The sequence below is a fragment of the Chrysemys picta genome, chromosome 1 (genome assembly GCF_011386835.1).
Source record: "Chrysemys picta bellii isolate R12L10 chromosome 1, ASM1138683v2, whole genome shotgun sequence".
Classification (NCBI taxonomy): Eukaryota; Metazoa; Chordata; order Testudines; family Emydidae; genus Chrysemys; species Chrysemys picta.
This window is the reverse complement of record NC_088791.1, coordinates 350,865,639-350,890,851: the sequence shown is the minus strand read 5'-3', so window position 1 is coordinate 350,890,851 and position 25,213 is coordinate 350,865,639. Positions and strand designations below refer to the sequence as shown.

At 46.4% G+C, this 25,213-nt stretch overlaps 2 protein-coding genes across 2 annotated transcripts; both read right to left on the bottom strand.

Annotated features, from left to right (window-relative positions):
* Positions 1-6,750: 6,750 nt before the first annotated feature.
* On the bottom strand, positions 6,751-7,686 carry LOC101953689 (olfactory receptor 51G2-like). Its single transcript, XM_005312753.2, has one exon. It carries the CDS (start codon positions 7,684-7,686, stop codon positions 6,751-6,753), a length of 936 nt encoding a protein of 311 aa, XP_005312810.2.
* Positions 7,687-15,199: 7,513 nt separating this feature from the next.
* On the bottom strand, positions 15,200-16,135 carry LOC112060903 (olfactory receptor 51G2-like). Its single transcript, XM_024113026.2, has one exon. The coding sequence runs from the start codon at positions 16,133-16,135 to the stop codon at positions 15,200-15,202; it is 936 nt and encodes a 311-aa protein (XP_023968794.2).
* Between the last annotated feature and the right edge of the window lie 9,078 nt (positions 16,136-25,213).

Genomic DNA, 25,213 nt, shown 5'->3' with positions numbered 1-25,213 from the left:
GAAGCCCAGCCCATTCAGTGTAGGGAGACAACCTTTTCCAATGGGAAAAATAGAACACATGTAGGATCTCCATCTCTTCTCTGACCCCACCCTGCCCCTCTTCTTCCCCTCAAATCTCCACACCCTGCCCCATCTCTTTCCCCCAAGCCCTACCCACTGGCTAGGCCAGAAGCCAGACCCAGGCCGAGGTAAGAGCTGCCCAGGGAGAAAGGGCTACAGGGGGTGGGGAGGGACCCTGGAACCTCCACCTGCCCTGGGATGGTGGCAGGGCCTTGGGGGAAAGAGGACCAGGGGAAGGGCCTCATTGTGAAGGGGACCTAAGTACCTACTCAGCCCTCCCCCCGACCAGGAAGAGCTGGCACCGCCCATGAATGCCAGGTAGGCGTAGAGCGATACTGCAAAGAATTCAGACTTGGACAGAGTGAGCTGTGCTCTTGGGAGCCGTTACGAAGGGGTGGTGGTCAGCCCAGCCCCCAGGCTGCTCTAAACTCCCCTGAGGCAGGTGGAGAACAGGCCAGAGAATCAACCCCCTTTAACTGGCTCTGGTGAAGCAGAGAATCCAGCCGTGTCTGTCACTGCTTGGAAGGCTGGTCCTGTGCTCTAGGACTGCTGTGTGACTCAAGAGATTTGAGTTTGATGCTCTTGCAATATGTGACCATGGGCAAGCCATTGGCTGTCTCTGAGCCTATGCTCAGGTGGATAATAGCCCTGCCCTGCCTCACTGCAGTGGCGGGAGAATAAGTACATTCAAGGTGTTCAGATACTGTGAGACCCTAAGAACAGGGCTATGTCAGCATTCCACAGAGCAACAACTTTGTCTATGAAAGGCCTCTTACCACAGCCCCCTATGACAGCTGGTTCTGGGAAGCCCCATGAGTCCATCACCTTGGTGTCTGTGGCAGATGTGGGAGTGCTCAGGGATGACAGTGAGGGGTAGGTAGTGGATTTCATTTGTCTTTGGTGTCTGAGACGTTGCAGTGCACCTGCAGCAGGTTTTTTAGCTTTTCAACAACTCACTTTAGAAAAAAAATAAAGTTTTTTAAAAAACTAAAAGCTGAGATTCCTGTTCAGTTTCTTGATTCCAGAAGTTGGGGCTTTAAGAACGACAGGAAATAGTGTGAGACTCCCAATAAAATCCTAAGAGGGGGGTGCTGCTGGCCTCATCACAAGCAGAACTCCCACAAACAAAGGTTCTGAGGGTTAGTGAGTGGACAGGTCATGCAATTGGTCAGTGGAAGAGACACTGTTTCCCTCTGCACTGGCTTACAGAGCCTCCTGTTGTAAGGAAAAGGGTTATGCCACAGATAGCCGGACATAACAGTGATGGGCTCGCAGAGCCACTGGTACCTGAGGCACAGCGCAGAGGGACTATCCTCATGTTGAATCATGAGACATGCACATGTCAGGTAGGCAAGGCCATGCAAATTATTAATAGAAAGGGGTGTGACCCAAACCCAGCTCCAAATGCCTGTTCCTAGCTTTGATTGGGACCCCAAACAACCCCCTCTCCCAGATTCAGCAACTCCCAGCTGTTGGAAATTTGGATGCAGGGTGGAAGGTCTATTTCTAGCACTAGAGTGGCTCTCATTGCTCATGGAGCAGATGGGGTCAGGATCAGACAGACGTGCATCGCAGCAGGGCTTTGTTCGGCCAGGCAACACTCTCCAGATCCTTCACTCTCTGAAAACACATCCTGATTCCCCCTCTTACTGCCGAGCTGCAGGCGGGGCCCAGAACTCCCTCGTCAAAGGGGGCTGTGCTAATGACAGGCCTCATCCCCAAGGGGTGTTGGGAAGAGTTCAGGTTCTCCACCCAGTGCCCCAAATTACCTGTATGAGGCACACAGAGCTGAAATCTCTCTACGGCACTTAGCTCTGATCCCAGGTATTGTAGAGTCCGAGCAGCTTTCAATCAGTAACGTATTTACCAGCACAACACCCCTTGCGGTAGGACAGAGCTATTAACGCCACTGGGCAGAACTTCCCCTGCTGGTGACACCCATGTTCCGAAAGAGGACACGCCCCCCTGCCCTACACTACAAGGCCCCAGCCCCAGGCCCTTAAATAAACAGTAGCCTGGGGTTTCCCAAAGCTTTAGCTATTACCAAGGACCATCTTCCTTTCTCCCAGTAGCTGCCTCTACTAGGCCTCTGTCAGCTCCAAAAGTCACAGGAAGTTTAAAGGGCCACACCCTGGAGCAAAGGTTGACTGACCCCTCTAATCTCTCCTATCCTTAAAGGGGAGAGTCTCCAACAAACCTCCTCCAATAACCACTGAATTAGGGTGATCACCCATCCCGAACTGGGTGGCAGAGTCCCAAAATGCAGCCTTTGACTCTTGGTCCCAGGCTAAATGACTCCAGGATAACATCTGTCCCAAATTCCTTGTAGTGATGATCCACAACTCCCTTTTCCAGGTAGGGAGGCTGAGATGGTCCTTAGAGCCCTCTCGGTATGAAGCCCCGCCCCCTGCTCCTCTTTCTCCAGAGGCCCTGCTCCGAGCTCAAGGCAGGTGGACGGTCCACGGTTCTCCACAGCGGGCCGGGATCCCTGGGATGTTCTTATCAAGGCCTGGCTCTGTGTTCCGGCCTGGCCAGTGAGTGGGGCTTGGGGGGAAGAAGAGGGGCAGGGGTGGGTCATAGAGGTGGTTGGGCTCCTGCCTGTGTCCTGCTTTTGCCTTTTGAAAAGGTGATCACCCTACAGTTAACGGGCTGTTCTGTGCTAGGAGCTAGTTGTTCCTCTGTTGGGGAGCAGAGGATTGTTTCCACCCCTTTGCAAGCAGCTGGTGTTACCTGGGGTTCTTTCAATCCAAAGCTCTTGGTAACTTTACTCTGTGCGAGGAGGTGTCAGGACATAAATGAGGGGAGACACGGCCGTCCGACCGATAGATGGCTGGCGCAAACAGGACAACACACGAGTGCTTTCACTTAAAGCTAAACTTTACTAGTCTCAAGCACTCACATACCTCCGCAACAAGTTAGTAAAACACCCCCAACCCTTGATAATTACCAACACTGAGTGGGGCTTTCGAGTGGCACAGTGGGAGCCCGACTGCCACTGAGGAACTCAAGATGCATCCAGAGGGAGAGACCAGTCCTGAAGAGTCTCCCCAAAGGAGAGTCCCCCCATCTCAAGCGTTTGCCCCTAATTTATACATTAGTAATAGAATGACATGTCCCTTAAAGAAACCTTATTAAGTAAACAGTTTCAAGCAAGAGGATCCTTCTGATTATTGATTAACCAGGTGTGGGTTTTTCCAGAGTCTGCAGCTCTGAGACCCCAATAGACATTCCTGCTCTTTTAAAAATGCATGTATCAGCAACTTCAACACAATTCTTATCAGGAAGGATGCGGGGTCAAGCTGCCCCTTCTGTGGCACCCCAAAACCCCCTCCCCACCTGCTTTGGTCAAGCTGAGTTTGCTGACTGGCCAATTTACAGCTTGCTGATTAGGCTTTTTAACAATAAGTCATAGTGGTTTCAGGCACTTTACCGTTTTGCCAAAGTCTCCCCGTACACTGGGGCAGCACAAACAGAGGAGACTGGTGGGGGGACCTGGCCTGTGTCTCTTGCCAGGACTCCTATGTGTCAGACCTTCATTCACACTCGCAGCTCTGCCCTGCCTTGGGGGTATTACGGTCAGCTGGGGGTGCACTACATAGGTGTGCATGTGCAGAGCCATCAATGGGGGCAGAGAGGGTGTACTGCCTACATGGCTTTTCCTGGAGCTCCTGTGTTAATCAGGTCTCTGACATGACTCAGTCACCAGCAACTGGCTGAGGGAGTGGGGAAAGGGTGGGTGTCCATGCCCCTTGCATAGGCACCAACTTTCCCTCTGCCCGGTGGGTGCTTAACCCCCCTCCGCCCCTGGCCCCGTCTCTTCCCCATGCCTGCACCACCCTCATCCCGCCCCCCTTCCCACCCCTTCCCCAAAGTCCCCGCCCCCTTCCCGCCTCTTCTCCACCTCTTCCCCCTCCCTCCCAGAATTTCCTAAGTGCCGCCAAACAGCTGTTAGGCAATGGGGAGGTGGAAAGGGCTGTGAAGGAGGGGGAGGAGCAGGGACACTGCGTACTGGGGGGAGAAGGAAGTGAGGAGGGGGAGCTTGGCTGGTGGGTGCAGAGCACCCACTAATTTTTCCCCGTGGGTGCTCCACCCCCGGAGCACTCATGGAGCCAGCGCCTGTGGCCCCTTGAATAGCCCCTGTCCACACCATGGATCACGCAGCACCCAAAGCAATCAGGAAGGACCAGGACTTTGCAGCTTTTCTCATGGCCCGTGGATGTTTAACCAGAGATGGGACAGTGACAGGCCAGGTGTAATGGAAAACAACATCCACATCCCTTCTCTTTATTGACTGTATCGAGAGGAATTCTGAGGTAGGAGCAGCCACCGATATAGATCTTTATGGGCCAACAAACCACCGGTCCCCTGGCTCTCCACTAACACAGTCACTTTGTAAATGCTGCTGCCTGCCTTGGTGTCCTTCCCCCAGTGCACAGTCCTCCCTGGACCAGCCCCTCTCCCATAGCTCCAGGCCTTAGACCTTTTCTGAAACTCTTTCAACAGAATGGAGTTCAGTAGCTCATATAGTCTTGGATCTAAGGGTCCAGGATGGAATTGGTGGCCCATGTTTATCATCTCCCTTGTCAGCAGTGCTGGAGCTAGTTCACGAACTGACACTTCACTTGACAAATGCCCTAATTATTCTCGCAAGAAGGTGTTTGCTTGTTATGCTGTACACGATTGTATTTATCGGGGTGGGACCGGCAGGTAGACATAATCCAGGACCATTTGAAGCAAGTGAGAAGAGCTATTTCCAAATCTATGTATCACAGCCAGGCCAATATCTGGCGTGTAGAAGACCAGGATGGCACAGAGGTGGGAGAAACAAGTGTTCAAGGCCCTGAGGCACTCCGTGTGGGATGTGATGCACAGCACTGTTTTGAGAATCATCACATAAGAAAGGAAGATGAGCAGCGAGTCCAACCCCATTGTTAAGAGTTTAGTAAACAAGCCATAGATGCTGTTCACTCTGATATCCGAACAATCCATCTTCATGACCTCCTGGTGCAGGCAGTAGGAATGGGAGAGGACATTGTCTTGACAGCAGTGGAACCATTTCAATAGTGGGAATATTACAGCCAATCCTCTTATCACAAACATGAGTCTCATCTTGGTTATTTTCTGCAGGGTTAAGATGGAAGCATATCTCATCAGGGTAAAAGATTGCGATGAAGCGGTCAAAGGCCATCAACAAGAGCATGGAGGATTCAATGAATTGAAGCAAGTGGATGAAGAACAGCTGGGCTAAACAGGCATTGAAGCTGATCTCCATAGAGTTAAACAAGGATATGCCCAGTATCGTCGGTATAGTGGATATTGATAAGCCAAGGTTTGTGATGGCCAACATGGAAAGTAAAAGGTACAAGGGCTAATGGAGGCTCGGAACTGTTTCAATAATGAACAGAATGATTGAATTTACTAATATAGAAATAGCATACATTAAGCAAAAAGGGTTAGAGATCCAGAGATGGACATCTTCCTGCCCAGGTATCCTAGTGAACACTGCAGATTTGAATTTGGTGTCATTTACAGCTGGCACAAAGGATTGGACAGGTCCGAGGAATTTCAACTTTCCTTCCTGAAAGGAAAAAGTACAGGAGGCTTGATGATATTTAACAAGACATTTTTCTGCTTTCAGTGCAAGTCTAGAGACTTCCAGGAGCTCAAGGAAAACCATAAAAAAAAATAGTCTTGGATTTACATCACTGATAAAATTATAGGCACTTCCAGACTGGATCAGGCCCACAGTCCATCTAGCCTAGTATCCAGACAATATGGCATCAGCACTGCCTAGCCTGTTTGATGGCCCATTAAGGACCATCAGCTATATACCTGACCCATTGAGAGAAGGCAGATACACCCTGTGACTCAGCAAGGCATGCAGGGACATGCCTATGGAGAGAACTCTAAGGCTTCCAAGCCATGTGCTGGGCAGCTTGTGTCTGGAACAAAGGAAGCACAGGCCACATGGCAAGAGACTATAAAAGGCAGCTCCATCTTCTCCATTTTGTCTTCAATCCTGCTTCTTACCTCTGGAGGAACTTTGCTACAAACAGAAGCTCTGAACAATGGACTGTATGACCCATCCCAGCTGGGGACGTACTCCAGAGACTTAACTTAAGCCAGCAGTTTATTCTTATTATACAAGCCTGAAACAAGAACTTGGCCATTACTGTATATAATTAATTTCATTTAACCAATTTTAACTCTCATCTATATTTCTTTCTTTTAATGAATAAACCTTTAGATTTTAGATTCTAAAGGATTGGCAACAGAGTGATTTATGGATAAGGTCTGACTTGTGTATTGACCTGGGTCTTAGGCCTGGTCCTTTGGGATCAGGAGAACCTTTTTTCTTTTACTGGGGTATTGGTTTTCATAACCAATCATCCCCATAAGGAGTGGTGCTGGTGGTGATACTGGGAAACTGGAGTGTCTGAGGGAATTGCTTGTATGACTTCTGGTTAGCCAATGGGGTGAAACCGAAGTCCTCTCTGTTTGGCTGGTTTGGTGTGCCTTAGACTATGGTAAAGGACCCCTAGCCTTGGGCTGTGACTGCCCGGCTCCAAGCAATTTGTCCTGAATTGATACTCTCAGTTGTGTCCCGCCAAAGGCCGCATTGATAAAAGGTAGCCCATGTTTTTGGTCTCCCATGTCACCAGCATTGGAATCAGGTGATGAACTGACCCCTCACTTGATGAACACCCTGATTATCCTCGCACGAAGATGTTTGCTTTTCACACTGTACACAATTGGGTTAATCAGGGGTGGGGCCAGCAGGTAGATGTAACCCAGAAGAATCTGAATTAAGGGAGAAGAGCCCTTTCCAAATCTGTGTACCACAGACAGGCCGATCATTGGCGTATAGAAGAGCAGGACGGCGCAGAGGTGGGAAACGCAGGTGTTCAGGGCCCTGAGGCACTCAGCATTGGACGCGATGCTCAGCACTGTTTTGAGGATCATAACATAAGATAGGAAGATGAGCAGCAAGTCCAACCCCACCGTTAAGAGTGCAACAGACAAACCATAGATGCTGTTGACTGTGATATCCGAGCAAGCCATCTTCATGACCTCCTGGTGCAGGCAGTAGGAATGGGAGAGGACATTTGTTTGACAGTATTGGAACCGTTTCAGGAGAAAGGGGAGTGGGAATATTATTGCCACCCCTTTCAGCACAAACACCAGTCCCATCTTGTGTATTCTCTGTGGGTTTAAGATGGAAGCATATTTCAGCGGGTCATGGATCGCGATGAAGCGGTCAAAGGCCATCAATAATAGCACAGAGGATTCAGTGCACTGAAGCGAGTGGATGAAGAACAGCTGCACAAAACAGGCATTGAAGCTGATCTCCCTAGAGTTAAACAAGAAAATACCCAGTGTTGTCGACATGGTGGCAATCGATAAACCAAGGTCTGTGATGGCCAACATGGAAAGGAAAATGTACATGGGCTCATGGAGGCTTGGATCTGTTTTTATAATGAACAGGATGACTGAATTTCCTAATATCGAAATAACATATGTTAAGCAGAAGGGGATGGAGATCCAGAGATGGATTTCTTCCTGACCAGGTATCCCGGTGAGAAGGAACACTGCAGAATTGAATTTGGTGTTATTGACAGCTGACATAACGGGCTGGGCAGGTCAAAGGAATTTTGAATTTTCCTTCCTGAAAGAAAAAAGAACAGGAGACTAAATTATATTTAACTAGACATCTTTCTCCTCTCAGTGCAACTCTAGAGACTCCCAGGAGCTCAAGAAAGATAAGCAAAAACATAGTTTTGGATTTACAGCAGTAGGAAGACTGGATCAGACCAGCAGTCCATCTAGCCCAATATCCAGTATCCAGTTCCAGATGCTTCAGAGGAAGGTGGGAAAAGCCCTGCAATAGGCAGCTATGAGATAACCTGCTCCCTGGGATAGTTTCCCCCTTACACCCACTAAACTCATTTTTTTCATATAAATCAAGAAGGTTTAGATCTCTTCCAAGACTTTTTAAAACCACCCTCACCACTGTAATTGTATTTTCCAGTTACCCATATAAACTTACAGTCCCTCTTTGAAACCTGCTAAGCTTTTTGCCCCATTGATATTTTGTTTCTGGGAGTTCTACAGCCTACTTGAGCGCTGTGTAATTTTCAGTTGTGAATTTACCACAGACACCCCTTCTAGCCCACCACTTCTGAGTATGGCCCATTATATGATGATGTATTTATGAACACATGGCAAGTGCATGGTGAAAACGGTCATTGTATTTATCTGTCCATCTGTCCTGAATTGTGTATATATTTATAAAATTTTCTCCACTACAGAGAGTCCAAATTAAGGTACTTCCTCTTTGCAGTACATGAGATAAATTCTTAGGGCCAGGATTTCAATTCAATAATTGTGACTTCAATTGTGTCATTCCAGATTTACATTTGTAAATTCAGTCAGAACCGGGCTATATTCACTTTCCCTTACCAAATACTGTCCTATGATACACTCTGACCCCCAAGCGTCCCTCCAACAGGTGCTGAAGTGCTTTGCCTGGCCAATTTTGACTGAATCCAGAAGGTTTGATCAGACTACAGACTTCCTCACAGGATCTTCATCCACCCCCGTGCAAGCGTCTATAGATATCTGGAACTTACAAGCTAACACAGAGGGCTAGTTCACCTGGGCAGTGGAGAAGTTGTTGTCACAAATGAGTGAATAGTGCAAACACTAGGGTTGCACTACTATCTACTTGAGTGTGCAAGTTACTTTAGCCATGCTCGTGTCACTGTAGATAGGCATAAATTACATACAGCCACTAACATACATTACATACACTCCCCTTTCCTGTACTTCAGCTCTGCTCTGCTGAAACAGAGGCCAGCGGTTCTGTTCTCTCATGACCTTTTGGAAAGTCTTGCACAAGTATTGCAAAGGAATTATGTTCATGACCCTCAATGTAAGTTTAAGATAAAGCTTCTGGTCAGTTACCCGGGGATGGTATGATACAACTGTTCAATGAACAAAGAGTTAATGGCACAAACCCATTGCAAACAGTATGTTCAGAACTACTTTGTAAAGCAAAAGCCATTAAGCAATAAAGCTACCACTCCTCCCTCCTGTAGAGATTCCAACAACTCTGCTTCTGGCTTTCATGCCAAGTCATGAAAGTTTGGTTTGCAATATTTGTATTACAATGAAAAGTTTAGCATAAAATTTACACATCTGTACTTTAGTACACTCATGTCAACAAATTCTTTCCCCTCTGATCCTTTTTCAGAGATGATTTATCAGGTGAGAATGGGACCTTAAATGTAGAGTCTGTCATCTGGATTTCTTCACAGACTGAAAAGATTGCAATGTCTCAGCCCTCATTCAGTCGCTTGTCGGCAAACAAAAATCCACTAGCCCCTCTGTCCCTTGGTTAGTAGCTGACTGGTTCTCCTCAGGTTCTATTCTGTATGTCTGTGACCTGTATCCGGAGTGGTAACAGGCATTAAGATCATTATTGAAAATATTCATTCCCTGAGCTCTCACTGTCTAGTATTTATATGATGGGTTCTCTCATCGGTACCCCCTTGGGACTGCCCCTTGGTTTGCTGAGATACCACTGAGCCTAATCCTTCTGCCGACATGGACACTCCTTAACTCTGTCTTGTTGAGCTAGATCCTCCAGGCCTCCTCCAGCACAGTCCCGGATATAGGCCCAGACTCCTCTGCAAAATATGGACACTGAGATCAGCTCAGTTCTGGGAAGACTCCGTTAAAGGGACTGGCCTCAGCATCCCAGTGACTTTCTGGGAGCCTGAACCCCAGATACATTCGTTCATGTTATTCACCCTCATTCTCAAAGTAAAGAGAGATATAAACAGACTGTTTGCCCCCCCAGGTAACAATTACTTACCCTGTGTTTATTAATAAACCAAAGTGATTTTATGAAGTATAAAAGGTAGGATTTAAGTGGTCATAAGAGATAACAGACAGAACAAAGTAGGTTACTAAGCAAAATAAAGCAAACACGCAAGGCTAAGCTTAATACACTAAGAAACTGTTACAGGTAATTTCACCCTCAAAGATGTTTCAATAAGCTTCTTTCACAGACTAGACTCATTCCTAGTCCAGGCCCAATCCTTTCCCCTGTTCAGCCTCTGTTAGTTCCAGCAGACATCTTGGGTGAAAAGCAGGGATAGCCTCACCACGCTCCCTCAGTCCTACTTCACATCCTTATATACATTTCGCAAAAGGTGGCATAGTGAATGTGTATATTAAACACAGATCTTGGGATGTTTGCTGTATAGCTAGATTGGGTTAACTATTGGGACGTTTATGTTGTGGCATTATTGGGTGAAACCAGTATGGCTCTTCTTAGTTTAACAGCAGGCTGCTGGAAAACATGAAGGAAGGGAAGCAACAGCTTAAGAAAAGCCATTGCACATTAAAAAAATCAAGGAGATTGAGAGACAACACCGAAGCTGGGAAGAACCTATTTCCAGTCTCCAGCCACATTACACAGCTTGTTTTGCCAGCACTGGGAGTCTGTTCAGAGGTGGGGTAGCAGTTACTGAGAAGCTCTTCAGACTGACAAGCACAGAGACCACTGGGGAAGTCTGAAGGCCCTCGGCCTACCTGGGTCCCCATCAGAGTGGGAAGGTTTCGGGTAAGAGAAGTTTACAGACTGTTTTTTTTTAAAAACCACTTATTCTCCCATGTTATGCTTTATTCCTACTTTTCAGATTAAACAATATTTTGGTTCAAGAAGGCTGGCCGGTCACTCATCTCACCACTGCTAACAGACTTACATAGAGAAGAACCGCAGGTGCCGAACCCACTCAGACCTGCTCGATCCACAGTCGAACTGCAGTATGCTGTAGCCCAGGGCTCAGTCTGAGGGTAGGAGGATCACAGGATGCCACCCCATGAGAGGGAAGGCTACAAAGCCTGGCACTCGGAGACCTGAGAGGGAACAAAGATGCAGGTAGTCCTGTAACTCTGAGGGGTATCTACAGGGTAGAAAGGCTGGAGCCCTCATCCAGTCTGGAAACAAAAATGCCTTATCGGACTTGTTACCGCAGAGCAACGCAGCTCTGAATTCCTGCATTCATAATCAAGCCAGAGGATAAAACCTTTGAAAATGGATTTGTTGATTTAATTTCCATTAGTAAATAAACCTGAGATGATTTGGGAACTAGTCACTGATATTCCCTGGGGTCTCTTCTCGCTCAGCCTCTGGCAGGATTGGGCAAAGAGCACATGCATCTCTGGAAATGGGACATCTTGAGAAATTCTTACTTGGGGTATTGGGGTTTTAATACTCTGAGGTTGCTTTGAATCTCAGATTTCTGTGTAGCTTGAATAGCCCACTGTGGAGCATGAGCAGATGTAGGGGAGGGGTTTCTAAGCTCTCTCCACCACCATCACTAAGTCACCCCAACAGCTCAGCTGAGTCCCCTGCAACTGCACAGAACATCTGCAGATGTTAACAACTCGCAGCCCTTATCCTTCACTTCACATTTTAAAGATAGTGAAACCTGCCAACGTACCCAATTCCTGCTAGAAGGGGAGCCGCTGACACCAGAGGTCTTCATTCAAAAGGACAAGGAGTCAGAGGAGAGGTTGCAGGGTAGCAGGCAGTATCTGTTCAGACACAGAGCAGGTGTCTTTATGAAGCATGCTTCACATTCCCTTGGGGGCCACTTGGCCATCAGGGTATCTCAGGAAAGCTCACCCGCTTTAATCCCCATCACGGCCAATGGCAAACTGCAGGAGGCCAAATCACAGGGGCTTTGCGGTGATGCTTCCCAACTAGACTGCAGCAAACACCCTGCAGCAGGCTCCATTCCTGGAATCCTCTGGGGCAGCTGTAATCCTGTTGAAATAATAGTAATAATAATAATAATAATTAATAGCTAACAACAGCAACTCTATTTGTCCCCGGCAGCCTCCTTTCCTGCATTACAAACTCTTGGTTCAGACCAGGGAAGGGAGATTCCACAAGACTCCCCACATGAAAATTTACCTCGGATCATTCCAGAAGGGGAGGTCCCTTCCCTTCTCCCTGAGGAATGAAATGGGGGACCCAGGACTCCTTTATCCCCAAAGTTATATACAGATCTCAGTGATCCACTGGTAGCTAGGCCCACCCACCCACAATCTGTGGGCCTCCACAACTGCTCTAGGCCCCTCTCCAGCTCCCTGCTAGTACAGACTCATCAAAGATGTGCTACCAGGGCCTGTCACAATAGCCACTGCCCGCACGTCTTGCTGTGGGGAGTGTTGCACAGGGTGGAGGAGGCTGCACAGAGATGGGAAGGCTGGTTAGTGTAGCTGATGGGCACAATACCCCAGCCATAGACTGGGCAGGAGGTTTCAACCTTTCCATACCCAGAGTGCAGCCATAGACTCCGTCAGTGCAACCTTCATTTACGTTATGAGCAGAGGCAGATGAAAAACCTCCAATTTCTCTTGGGGATCCAGGCAGCTGCAGCTGGGCAGCATCATGGCAGCTGAGCTTACAGAGAAAAATTATCTGTTTTCTGTGAAAACTCACCCCCAAAAATGGATGAAAATAAAACATTTTAGTTTGAATCATTTTTTTTCATGGGGGAGGGGGGAGGAGGGACTCTGTTTTCCAGCCCAACTCTAGCTCAAACCATGAACCTCTGTCACTTGTACTACAAAACTAAGCCCCTAGGTGGCAGCACTCACCCCCATCAGCTTCTTACACAGAGCAGCACCTGGATGTCTGCTAGGGTGGCTACGCCAGATCTGCAACACAGGGAGCTCCTGGAAAAGGCCTGTCCGCAGCACCCCATCCATTGGTGGCACAATTTAAGAACGGCCATATTGGGTCAGACCAATGGTGCTTCTAGCCGAGTGTCCTGTCTTGTGACATTGGCTAGTGCAGATACTTCCGAGGGAATGAACAGAACAGGCCAATTATCAAGTGATCCATCCCCTGTGTCTCCTCCCAGATTCTGGCAGTCAGAGGTTTAGGGACACCCAGAACATGGGGCTGCATCCTTAACCTTTTTGGCTAATAGCTATTGATGGACCTATCCTCCATTAACTCATCTACATCTTTTTTAGACCCGGTTATACTTTTGGAGTCACCCCATTCCAAGTTAATGAGTTCCTGAGGCTGACTGTAGGTTGTGTGGAAAAGTACTTTCTTTTGTTTGTTTTAAACCTGCTGCCTATGAACTTCATTTGGGTGACCCTTGGTTCTTGTGAACGGGTAAGTAACACGTCAATATTCGCTTTCTCTATCATATCCCTCCTTAGTCATCTCTTTTCCAAGCTGAACAATCCCAGTCTTTTTAACCTCTCTTCATCTGAAAGCTGTTCCATACCCCTAAATATTTTTGCATCTGAAGAAGTGAGGTTCTTACCCACGAAAGCTTATGCTCCCAGTACTTCTGTTAGTCTCAAAGGTGCCACAGGACCCTCTGTTGCTTTTTACTAAATATTTTTGGCACCCTTTTCTGTTTTGTTTTTTTCAGTTCACATATATCTTTTTTGAGATGGGGTGACCAGATCTGCACGCAAAAGTCAAAGTGTCGGTATACCTTGGATCTATATAGAGGCAATATGATACTTTCTCTCTCGTTATCTATCCCTTTCCTAATGGTTCCCAACATGGGCAGTGAGGCAGCCCCCCTTTGGGGAGGCTAATGCCGCCAGCCCCAGCTGCCACATCTCAGAGATCCCCAGAGCCTCCCCAGACCCTGAGGCTGGGATCCCAAAGCCCCGCTCCACAGTGGGAGGAGCCCCGGGCCAGCCAGAGGCACTACCCCCCACCACACCGCGCCTCCTCTGCTGGGACTCTAAGCTGCCCCCTGGGAATAGCCTGTGTCTTCTCATGGAGAAAAGAGAAGACTGAGAGGGGACATGATAACAGTTTGCAGGTACCTAAAAGGTTGTTACAAGGCTGAGGGAAAAAAATTATTCTCCTTAACCTCTGAGGACAGGATAAGAACCAATGGGCTTAAATTGTAGCAAGGGAGATTTAGGTTGGAGCTTAGGAAAAACTGTCTGTATAATGCAAACTCATTAATATAGGTTGCTTTACCCTCAATGTGAGAAAGATATGCAACAGCCTTTGCTTACAGAGCTGAGATTTTCCCAGACACTTCATTCAAAGCACAATGGTTATGATAAAGCATAAAACAAGTTTATTAACTACAGAGAGATCGATTTTACAGGAGGAATCTTGGAGGAATAGATGGGGCAGAGAGTGGGGCCTCAAAGAAAGTTCCGGAACAGGGCATGGGGCTTCAAGTGGAAAGAAGAGTGTCAGGGTCACAGAGGGGACGGGGATCCTGCCTACATCTGTCCTGCTCTTGTCACCCTACACAGACTGGGCTGGGCTGGGCTGGGCTGGGATAGGAGCTAGCTGTGCCTCTGTGGGGGAGTTGAGGACCATCTCAACCCCTATCCAAGCAGATGGGGCAGCACAAACAGAAGGGCTGGGTAGGGAATCTGGGCCTGAGTCTCTTGCCAGGACTCCTCTGTGTCAGACCCTTACACACACGCACATCGGCTCTGCCTCTGTGCAGAGTGGATTCGGCTGGTGTTCTGTCCGCGGAGACATCAATGGAATGGGGGGGGGGGGGGGGGCTGTGTGAATGGCTTCTCCTGGGTCTCCTAGCTGAAGAAGTAGGGGAAGGGTGGGTGTTTGTGCTCATGTATCATGCAGCACCCAGAGCGCGGAGGAAGGACCAGGACTGCAACTACAGAACAGCTCTGCAGCTTTTCTCATGGCCCGTGGATATTTAACCAGAGACGGGATAGTGACAGGTCAGGTGTAATAGGAAACAACATTCAAATCCCTTCTCTTTATTGACTGTATCGAGAGGAATTCTGAGGTCGGAGCAGCCACTGATACAGCTATTTATGGGCCAAACTCCTATTGTTGCCCTGGCTCTCCACGAACACAGTCACTTTGTAAATGCTGTTGCCTGCCTTGTTCTCCTTCCCCAAGTGCATTGTCCTCCATCACCAGCCCCTGACCCATTGCTCCAGGCCTCATACCCCATCAGAACTGCGCTCTACAGAATGAAATCAGTAGCTCATGTCATCTCAGATATAAGGGTCCAGGATGGAATAGGTGGCCCTTGTTTTTATTTCTGGTGTCACCAGCACTGAAGCCAGGTGATGAACTGACCCTTCATTTCACAAACACCTTGATTATCCTCGCACGAAGGTGTTTACTTTTCACGCTGTACACAATTGGGTTCATCAGGGGCGGAACCAGCAGGTAGATGTAGCCCAGGAGAATCTGAAGTAAGGGAGAAGAGCTATTCCCAAATCTATGTACCAGAGACAAGCCGAACTCTGGTATGTAGAAGAGAAGGACAGCGCAGAGGTGAGAGACGCAGGTGTTCAAGGCCCTCAGGCACTCTGTATTGGATGCGATGCTCAGCACTGTTTTGAGGATCATCACATAAGAGAGGAAGATGAGCAGCGAGTCCAACCATGTTGTAAAGAATGCAACAGATAAGCCATAGATGCTGTTGTCTGTGATGTCCGCACAAGCCATTTTCATGACCTCCTGGTGCAGACAGTAGGAATGGGAGAGGACATTGGCTCGACAGTATTGGAACCGTTTCAGGAGAATGGGGAGTGGGAATATTACAGCCACCCCTCTTAGCACACACACCAATCCCATCTTGGATATTCTTGTCAGGGTTAAGATGGAAGCATATCTCAGTGGGTTACAGATTGCAGTGAAGCGGTCAAAGGCCATCAACAAGAGCACGGAGGATTCAATGCACTGAAGTGAGTGGATGAAGAACAGCTGGGCAAAACAGGCATTGAGGCTGATCTCCCTAATATTAAACAAGAATATGCCCAGTATCGTTGGTATGGTGGATATAGATAAGGCAAGGTCTGTGATGGCCAACATGGAAAGAAAAATGTACATGGGCTCATGGAGGCTTGGATCTATTTTTATAATGAACAGAATGACTGAATTTCCTACTATTGAAATAACATACATCATGCAGAAGGGGATAGAGATCCACAGATAGACGTCTTCCTGCCCAGGTATCCCAGTGAGAAGGAACACTGCAAATTTGAAGTTGGTGTCATTGACAGCTGACATAATGTACTGGGTACGTCCAAGGAGTTTTGAAATTTTCTTCCTAAAAGGAAAAAGAACAGGAGACTAGATGATAATTAGTGAGGCATCTTTCTGCTCTCAGTTCAAGTCTATAGACTCCCAGGAGCTCAAGGAAGATCAGCATAAATATAGTCTTGGATTTACACCACTGATAGGAAGATAGGCACTGCCAGACTGGATCAGACCTGCAGGCCATCCAGCCCAGCAACCAGTGACCAGTTCCACATGCTTCAGAGGAAGGTGGAAACAGCCCTGCAGTAAGAAGCTACGGGAAAACCTGCTCCCAAGGAAAGTTTCCCCCGGACACTCACTAGTTTGACATATTTTGTGGTTTAAATCAGGAAGGTTTATCGCCCATCCAAAACGTTTTTTGTAAAAAAAAGTCCTCACTAATGTAATCGGATGTCCTTGTTATGCAGATAAGCACCCAGTCCCTCTTTGAATCCTGCTAAGCTTTTGGCCCCATTGACATCCATAGGCTGGGAGTGACACAGTCCATTTGAACACTGTGTGATTTTACAATTGTGACCTTACCACAGACACCTCCACTTCTGACTGTGGCTTATTGTATCATGATATGTGAGTAAACACATGGCAAATGCATGGGAAATATGATTATTGTAGTTATCGGTCTTGCGTTGAAGCTATATATAAATTTATTTCATTGTCTCGTTATATATATTTTTTTAATTTTCTCCACTCCTGAGAGTCTAAATTATGCCATTGACTCTTTCCAATACATGGGATAAATTCTTAGTGACAGGTGCTTAATTCAATAACAGTGACTTTAACTACATCACTCCACATTTACATGGTAAATTCTATCAGAACCGGACTCTATTAACTTTCCCTTACAAAATGCTCCTGGTGATATTCTGACCCGCAAGCTGAGGTGCTTAGCCTGGCCAATGTTGACTGAATCCAGAGAGCTCAATCATCCTAAAGGCTTCTCTTCATCCGCACAGGACCTGTATCCTCTCCCCACGAAGGGTCTATAGATATTTCGGAAGTTACAAGCTGACATGGACAGTTACTTCAGCTCGGCTGGGGAGGGTTTGGCCCCACACATAGATGAATAGTGCAAACACTAGGTTTCAACTAATATCCAGTTGAGTGGGCAAGTTACCTCAGCCATGTCCGTGTGACAGCTGATGGGCATAAATTATTTAAAAAGACTATAACATGCTCCTTTCCTGCACCCCAGCTCTACTCTTTGCTGAAACACAGACCAGCAGTTTTGTTCTTTCAGGACTTTTTGGAAAGTCTTGCACAGGTACTGCAGTTATTGTGTGCCAGACCCTGAATATAAATGTTTGAAACACCTTCTCATGAGTTTACCAGGAGACAGTATCATACAACTTTTCACTGAAAAAAGAGTTAATAGCAAAACCAATTGTAAACAGTATTTGGAATATTTGGCATAACATTTATAAGAATGTCAACCCATTCTTTTCTCTCTCATCTTCTTTCGGAGCTGATTTCTCAGGTTAGAGTGGGACTTAAAATGTAGCATCTGTCATTTGGATTTCTTCAGAACCTGAAAATTTTGCAGCATCTCAGCCCTCATTCAGTCACTTTTCAGCAAACAAAAGTCTAGTAGCTCCTCTGTCACTGGGTTAATAGCTGACTGGTTCTCCCCAGGTTCTGTTCTGTCAGTCTGTAGCCTGTACCTGGAGTGGTAACAGGCATTGGGATCAGTATAGAAAATATCCATTCCCTGAGCTCCCACACTCTCATACATAGTAACCCCAGCACCGATTATTCAGCTGCAATGAGTGTTTGCAGGAAATGAATTTCAATGTCAAATGCATGAATATTCATGGAAGTGGAAATTCCCACATGAAAGTAGTCTATTGCTCTCTCTTTCTCTGACTCTTTTTTGTCCTGTATTCATAAAATCCATAGCACCCGGGAATGGGATTGGGACAGACGTGGAGCTGAGCTGCCATAATGAATGTGTATGTTAAACCCAGTTGTTGGGATATTTGCTGTAGAGTTATATTGGGTTAACTATTGGGATGTTTATGTTATGACTATATTGGGTTAAACCTGTGGTTCTTCTTAGTTTAACAGCAGGCTGCTGGAAAACATGAAGGAAGGGAAGCAACAACTTAAGAAAAGCCATCTCTTAGGCTAGGTCTACACTACCTGCCTGAATCGGCGGGTAGAAATCGATCTCTCGGGGATCGAATTATTGCGTCTCGTCGGGACGCGACAATCGATCACCAAATCGCCGCTCTTACTCCACCAGCAGAGGTGGGAGTAAGCGTCGTCAACGGGGAGCCGTGGAGGTTGATTTTACCACCGCCCTCACAGCGGGGTAAGTCTGCTCTGATACGTCGAAATTGCATATCTTAAATCGACCGCCCCCTGTAGTGAAGACCTGCCCTTAGTAGCCACCCCAGGGAGGTTGAGAGACAACACCGGAGCTACAAGCTTGGAAGACCCTATTTCCAGGCTCCAGCCACATTACACAGCTTGTTTTGCTAGTGCTGGGAGTCTGTCCAGAGGTCTGGCAACTGTTGCTAAGAAGCTCTTCAGACTGACAGGCACAGAAACCACTGGGCATGTCTGAAGGCTCTTGGCCTGCCTAGGTCCCTGCCAGATTGGGAGGGCTTGGGGTCAGAGACGTGTACAGACTGTTGTTTGAAAACCCTTTTATTCTCCCATGCTACGCTTTATTCCTGCTGTTCAGATTAAACAGTATTTTGGTTCAAAAAGGCTGGCTGGTCACTCATCTCAGACTCCCAAAGGGATGAACCAAAGATGCTGAACCCACTCAGACCCTCTCAGCAAGCTGTCGATCTGCCATGTGATCTATTCTAGGGCGCAGTCTGAGGGTGGGAGGATTGTGGATTCCATCCCATGATAGGGCAGGGACCAAGGCCTGACATGTGGCACTCAGAGACCAGAGAGGGGCAGAGATGCCAGTAATCCTGGAACTCTGAGGATTATCAACAGGGTAGAAGTGGTGGAGCCCTCAGCCAGTCAGGAAACACAAATAAGCCCTATCAGACCTGTTACCACAGAGCAACACAGCTCTGAATTCCTATGTTCACAATCAAGCTAGAGAATGAACCCTTTGAAAATGCATTTGCTGATTAAATTTCCAGAAGCAAATAAACCTGAGGTGATTTGAGAACTAGTCACTGAGATTCCGTGGGGTCTTATTTTGCTCAGCCCCTGATAGGATCTGGCCTAGAGCTCACGGATCCTCTAGAAATGGGACCCCTTGAGAAATCCTGACTCGGGGCATCGGGGTTTTAATACTTTGAGCTTGCTTTGAATCTCAGATTTCTCTGTAGCTTGAAGAGTCCACCATGGAGCATGGGGAGATGCAGGGGAGGGGTTCTTAAGCTAGGTAGTTTCTTCCTGCCCCCCAGCCCCTGTCACTGAGTCACCCCAACAGCCCAGCTGAGTCCTCTGCTGCTGCACAGAACATCTGCAAATGGAAAGAGCTCGCAGCCTTTCCCCTTCACTGTGCATTGTAAAAATAGTGAAACCTGCCAACGTACCCAATTCCTGCTAGAAGGGGAGCCGCTGACACCAGAGATCTTCACCTTAAAGGACAAGGAGTCATCGGAGAGGCTGAATGGACAGCAGGCAGTATCTGTTCAGACAGGGAGGCAGCTGTCTTTATGAAGCATGTCTGCATATTCCCTTGGGGGCCACTTGGCCATCAGGGAACCTCAGCTGCTTGGCTTTGTGTGCACCAGCTTTAACCCTCTCATGACCAATGGCAAACTGCAGGAGGCCAAATCACAGGGGTCGTGGGATGATGCTTCCTAATTGGACTGCAGCTCCAGCCCAGCTGCAAGCTCTATTCCTGGAATCTGGGCTTGTCATCACTGTTCGTATGGTTCCAATTAGTCACAGGGCTACTTCCAGGGCGGCCGAGTGGTAACCATGATGCCATCACAGCTGTGATCTTGCTGAAATAAAATATTATAATAATAGCAATAATAATTAATTAATGATAACGTAGGACCAAATTTCTCCCTGACAGCCCCCTGTCCTGCATTACAAATCCAGAGTGGAGGCCAAGAAGGGCGATTCCACAAATCTCCCTAAATGGAAATTTCCCTTGGATCGTTCTGTGATGCGAGGTCCCTTGCTGTCTCTCTGAGGAATAAAAAGGGGGACCCAGGACCCAGGGATCCCCATAGCTAGACTCAGATCTCAGTGATCCACTGGGAGCTAGGCCCCCCACCCACAATCTCTGGGCCGCCACAACTGCTCTAGGATACTCTCCAACTCCCTGCTAGCACAGGTTCATCAGAGATGTGCTTCCAGTGCCTGTCACAGCAGCCACTGCCCGCAGGACCTGCTGAAGGGTGAGTTGTACAGGGAGGAAGGGGCTGCACAGAGCTGGAAGGCTGGTTAGAGTAGCTGATGGGCACAATGCCCCAGCCATAGACTGGGAAGGAAGCTTTGACCTTTCCATACCCAGAGTGCAGCCATAGACTCCGTTAGTGCAAAGTTCATTTACGTTATGAGGAAGCGACAGATGAAAAGGCTCCAGTTTCTCTTGGGGATCCAGGCAGCTGCAGCTGGGCAGCATCATGGCAGCTGAGCTTTCAGAGAAAAATGATTGATTTTCTATGAAAATTCACCTAAAAAAATGGGTGAAAAGGAAACATTTTTGTTTGGGTCAACATTTTTCGTGGGGGGAAATATCTCTGTTATCCAGCCTAACTCTAGCTCAAATCATGAGGATCTGTCCCTCATGCTACAGGAACACACCCCTAGGTGGCAGCACTAGCCCTCCATCAGCCTCCCACACTCAGCAGGCCCTGGACTACGATGACCATATTTTCCAAAGAGAAAACAGGAGACCCCCAGCTGCTTGTCCAGGAAGCCTCCTCAGATGTGGATTAGAGTCTTCCAAGGTCCATTGTCAGTTAAGTGTGTCTCCTTTCTCAAGAAGCTGACCAAATGCTTCACTGATGCCACTTAGAATCAAGCACATTGAGATACAAGTACATAGCCAATATTCATAACTTCAAATACAAAAATGATACAGTGCAACTATAGGACATTGGTTGCAACATTGATCTGTACGGTCACAGTTCATTTCTGGTTCCCACCACCAGTTTACTGGCCACACCTACCAGCCTCATTAACAGGGTCTAAAAGCTTGGGAGGAAGTGAGTCTTGGGGGGTGGAGACCAGGAGGGGAGAGTAGGCTCAGAAGGGGCTGGGAACCTGTTACTATGTTGCCACTAAGGCCAGACCTAAACATAGTCTGTAAATAGTGGGAGTCTGGTGGTGGGAACCAGACACATGAATAAAGAAAACAGGGCACTGCAAGCTATTTATGTGCCAGATATGATAAAATTCACATGTGCCTTCATGCTGCAACTATCATTACAGAGGACATGAGTCCATGCTGATGATGAGTTCTGCTCGATAATGATCCAAAGAAGAGCAGATTGACACATGTTTATGTTCATCATCTGAGTCAGATGCTACCAGCATAAGGTTGATTTCTTTGTTTTGGTGGTTTGGGTTCTGTAGTTTCTGCATTGGAGTCTTGCTCTTTTAAGTGTTCTGAAAGCATGCTCTACACCTCATCTCTCTCAGATTTTGGAAGGCACTTCAGATTCTTAAACCTTGGGTTGGGTGCTATAACTATTTTTAGAAATCTCACATTGGTACCTTCTTTGTGTTTTGTCAAATCTGCTGTGAAAGTATTCTTAAAGCAAATGTAGTGGATCATCACCCAAGAGTGCTAGAACATGAAATATATGGCAGAATGTGGGTAAAACAGAATAGGAGACATATAATTCTTCCCCACAGAGTTCAGTCACAATTTAATTAATGCTTTTTCTTTCTTTAATGAGCACCATCAGCATGGAAGCATGTCCTCTGGAATGGTGCCTGAAGCTTGAAGGGGAATATTAATGTTTAGCATACCTGCCATGTAAATAACCTGCAATGACAGTGACAACACTGGCATGTGAACACTTTCAGGTGACATTGTAAATAAGAAGCAGACAGCAGTATCTTCTGTAAATGTAAACACACTTTTTTGTCTTAGTGATTGACTGAATAAGAAGTAGGACTAAGTGGACTTTGTTTTATTTTTGAGAGACTGCACTACAGTACTTGTATGAAATGAATTGAAAAATACTATTGTTTATTGTTTTAGTGCAAATATTTTTAATTAAAAGAATATAAAGTGAGCATTGTACACTTTGTTTTCTGTGTTATAATAGAAATCAATATATTTGAAAATGTAGAAAAACATCCAAAATATTTAATAAATTTCAAATGGAATTCTATTGTTTAATAGTGTGATTAATCATGATTATTTTTTTAAGTTGTGATTTTTTTTGTTAATCATGTGTGTTAACTGTGATTAATCAACAGCGCTACTTGTTACTGTTTATTTTGTCCATTTGTTCCAAAATCTCCTCTACTGACACTTCAATTAGGGACAGTTCCTCAGATTTGTCACCTAGAAAGATTGGTTTAGGTGCAGGAATCTCCCTCACATCCTCTGCAGTGAAGACAGATGCAAAGAATCCATTTATCCTCCCTGCAACAGCTTCATCTTCCCTGAGGGCTCCTTTAACTCTTCAATTTTTCCAGTGGCCCCACTCATTATTTGGCAGGCTTATTTCTGATGTACTTTAAAATATTTGCTCTTAGTTTTTTTATCATTTGCTAGTTGCTTTCCAGATGTTTTGAACTAGGTACACAAGCCGGCTTTAGCAAGTATGAGTCACACCTCTACAAAATCAGGGGATTGCTTTAAAAATAATGAGATTTAAAAATATACTAATGTGGGGTACATTTTCTTGTGTCTTTAGAGTCTGGGTCTTTGAGATACACATGCTACAGGTTTTCTAACTTTTCTGCAACTCACTTTTTAAAATATTTTTTTTTAAGAAAACTGAAAGCTGAGATTCCTGTGCAGTGTCTTGATTCCAGAAGTTGGGGCTTTAAGAAAGACAGGAAATAGTGCAAGACTCCTGATGAAATCCCAGGAGGTGGTGGTGTTGGCCATATCTCAAGCAGAGCACCCACAACCGAAGACACGGGCGGTTGGTTAGGGAACATTTCTAGTCACACAGTTCATTAGTGGCAGACATGCTGTTTCCCTCTGCACTAGGCTATAGTGCCCCCAGTTGTAAGTAAGAGGGTTACGCCACAGACAGCAAGACATAACAGCGACTGTCTCGCAGATTCACTGTTTTCTGAGGAACTGTTCAGAGTGTCTCCTCCTCATGTTCAGGCATGAGACATGCACACACCCAGGAAGCAAGCAAGCTAGCTCCCTATTGGAACCAAACAACCCCCTCTCCCAGATCCAGCTGTCCCCAAACTTGGTGATGTTGGAAATTTGTATGCAGGGTGTGAGAGCTAGAGCAGCTCTCATTGCTCAGGGAGAGGGTGGGGTCAGGATCAGCCAGACATGCATCGCAGCAGGGCTCTATTCGGCCAGGCAACGCTCTCCAAATCCTTCGCTCTCTGAAACCACATCCTGATTCCCCCTCTTACTGCCGAGCTGCGGGAGGAGTCCAGAACTCTCTCATCAAATGTGCTGTGCTAATGACAGGCCTCATCAGCAAGGGGTATTGGGAGGAATTCAGGTTCTCCACCCACTGCCCCAAACTATCCTTATGAGGCACACAGAGCTGAAATCTCTCTAAGGCACTTAGCTCTGGCTCCAATTATTGTAGTGTCTGAGCACCTCACAATGTGTAGCATATTTTTTGTACAACACCCGTGCAGTTGGGTAGTGCTACTAACACCACTGGGCAGATCTCAAGACTAGAAGGGACCATTGTGATCACCTAGTCTGACTGGCTGTATAGCACAGGCCAGAGACCTGCCCTTAAATAATTCTTTCAGTGTTACCTGTAGATTTCAGAACCCCTAACAGGGGCAATTTAAGAATTTTACTTCATGTGGAGTTAGGAATAAATCAATAGGAACTCAGCAGTTCGGTCTGATTAAAGATTAAATGCATGCTCTTGTCTAACACTTCAGTTGACTAGATTTAAGCACACATAAACATAAGCCATAGGTTTAGAACATCCCAGGTTCTGAGATGGTATTGAGTAATCTATGACGGGGCAGAGCTGGCCAAACACCTCCCTCCCAGGGAGTAAAGATGTCAGGAAAAACGTTTCTCCCAGGATATCTCCAGAGGACTGCTCCAAAGTACATTATACTGTAGTAGCTAATCTTTTATAACTAACTTCTGCAAAACACATAGGTCATAATGACCCCAACTGGATCATCACTTTTCTAACTTTCAGTAAACTTTTAATATCAGAGGCATCTAGAATCAAGGTTTTCCAACCACCAAGGTTTTCAGTCTCATTTGTTTACTTGTGTGTCCCCTCCTCCCATTCTGATTAGCAGAACCTGCTAGCTAGATATGACCTTGCTTCTGAAAGCCTGTCTCCAAATTAACCCTTAACTATGTGGTGTTCTATTTCATTAATTCATGGTAGCTGAATGCATATAATGTGGTTGCAATTGGCTTGATCATGTTCTGGGGTATACACACCCCACAAATCCAGGGCAACATGCCCCTCCATTTATCTTTAATATTAAGGCCTTTATCTATATATAACAAGTTTAGTGAGTTACTTTTGAAGTTCCCACATTAGGCTTAAGGGTCTCAGCTAAGACCAAGCTAGAATCTTCTTGCTGCCACTCTCTGGTTTCATCCCTGACTTTGCCTCATTAAAGACCAGGAATCATATACTTATTTTGGGGAGTACCCATAATATGTAAAACTTCTGGCTTTGGATTCAATTTTCCTTTGAATCCAGTATATCAGAACTAGGAGCACAACAACCACCACCACCTGAAACATTAGAATCACTATAATTTAATGTCTGGTGAAATTAAATCTCCAATGCCATAGGGAGCCATCTCAACAATGTTTCCCACCAATTTTGTTCTGAATCTCTGATAAGTCTCTTAATCACTTTTAATCTAATTAAAAGCATGGTGGATGGTAACCAGGACTCTGTGTGCCTTCTGCCTAACAACTTGCAAATAATTCCTTAAATGGGAGTATTCAAATAACATTACAAC

Excerpts from the sequence above, each read along its gene's own strand:
- LOC101953689 (XM_005312753.2), bottom strand. The coding sequence starts at position 7,686 with ATGTCAGCTGTCAATAACACCAAATTCAATTCTGCAGTGTTCCTTCTC.
- LOC112060903 (XM_024113026.2), bottom strand. The coding sequence starts at position 16,135 with ATGTCAGCTGTCAATGACACCAACTTCAAATTTGCAGTGTTCCTTCTC.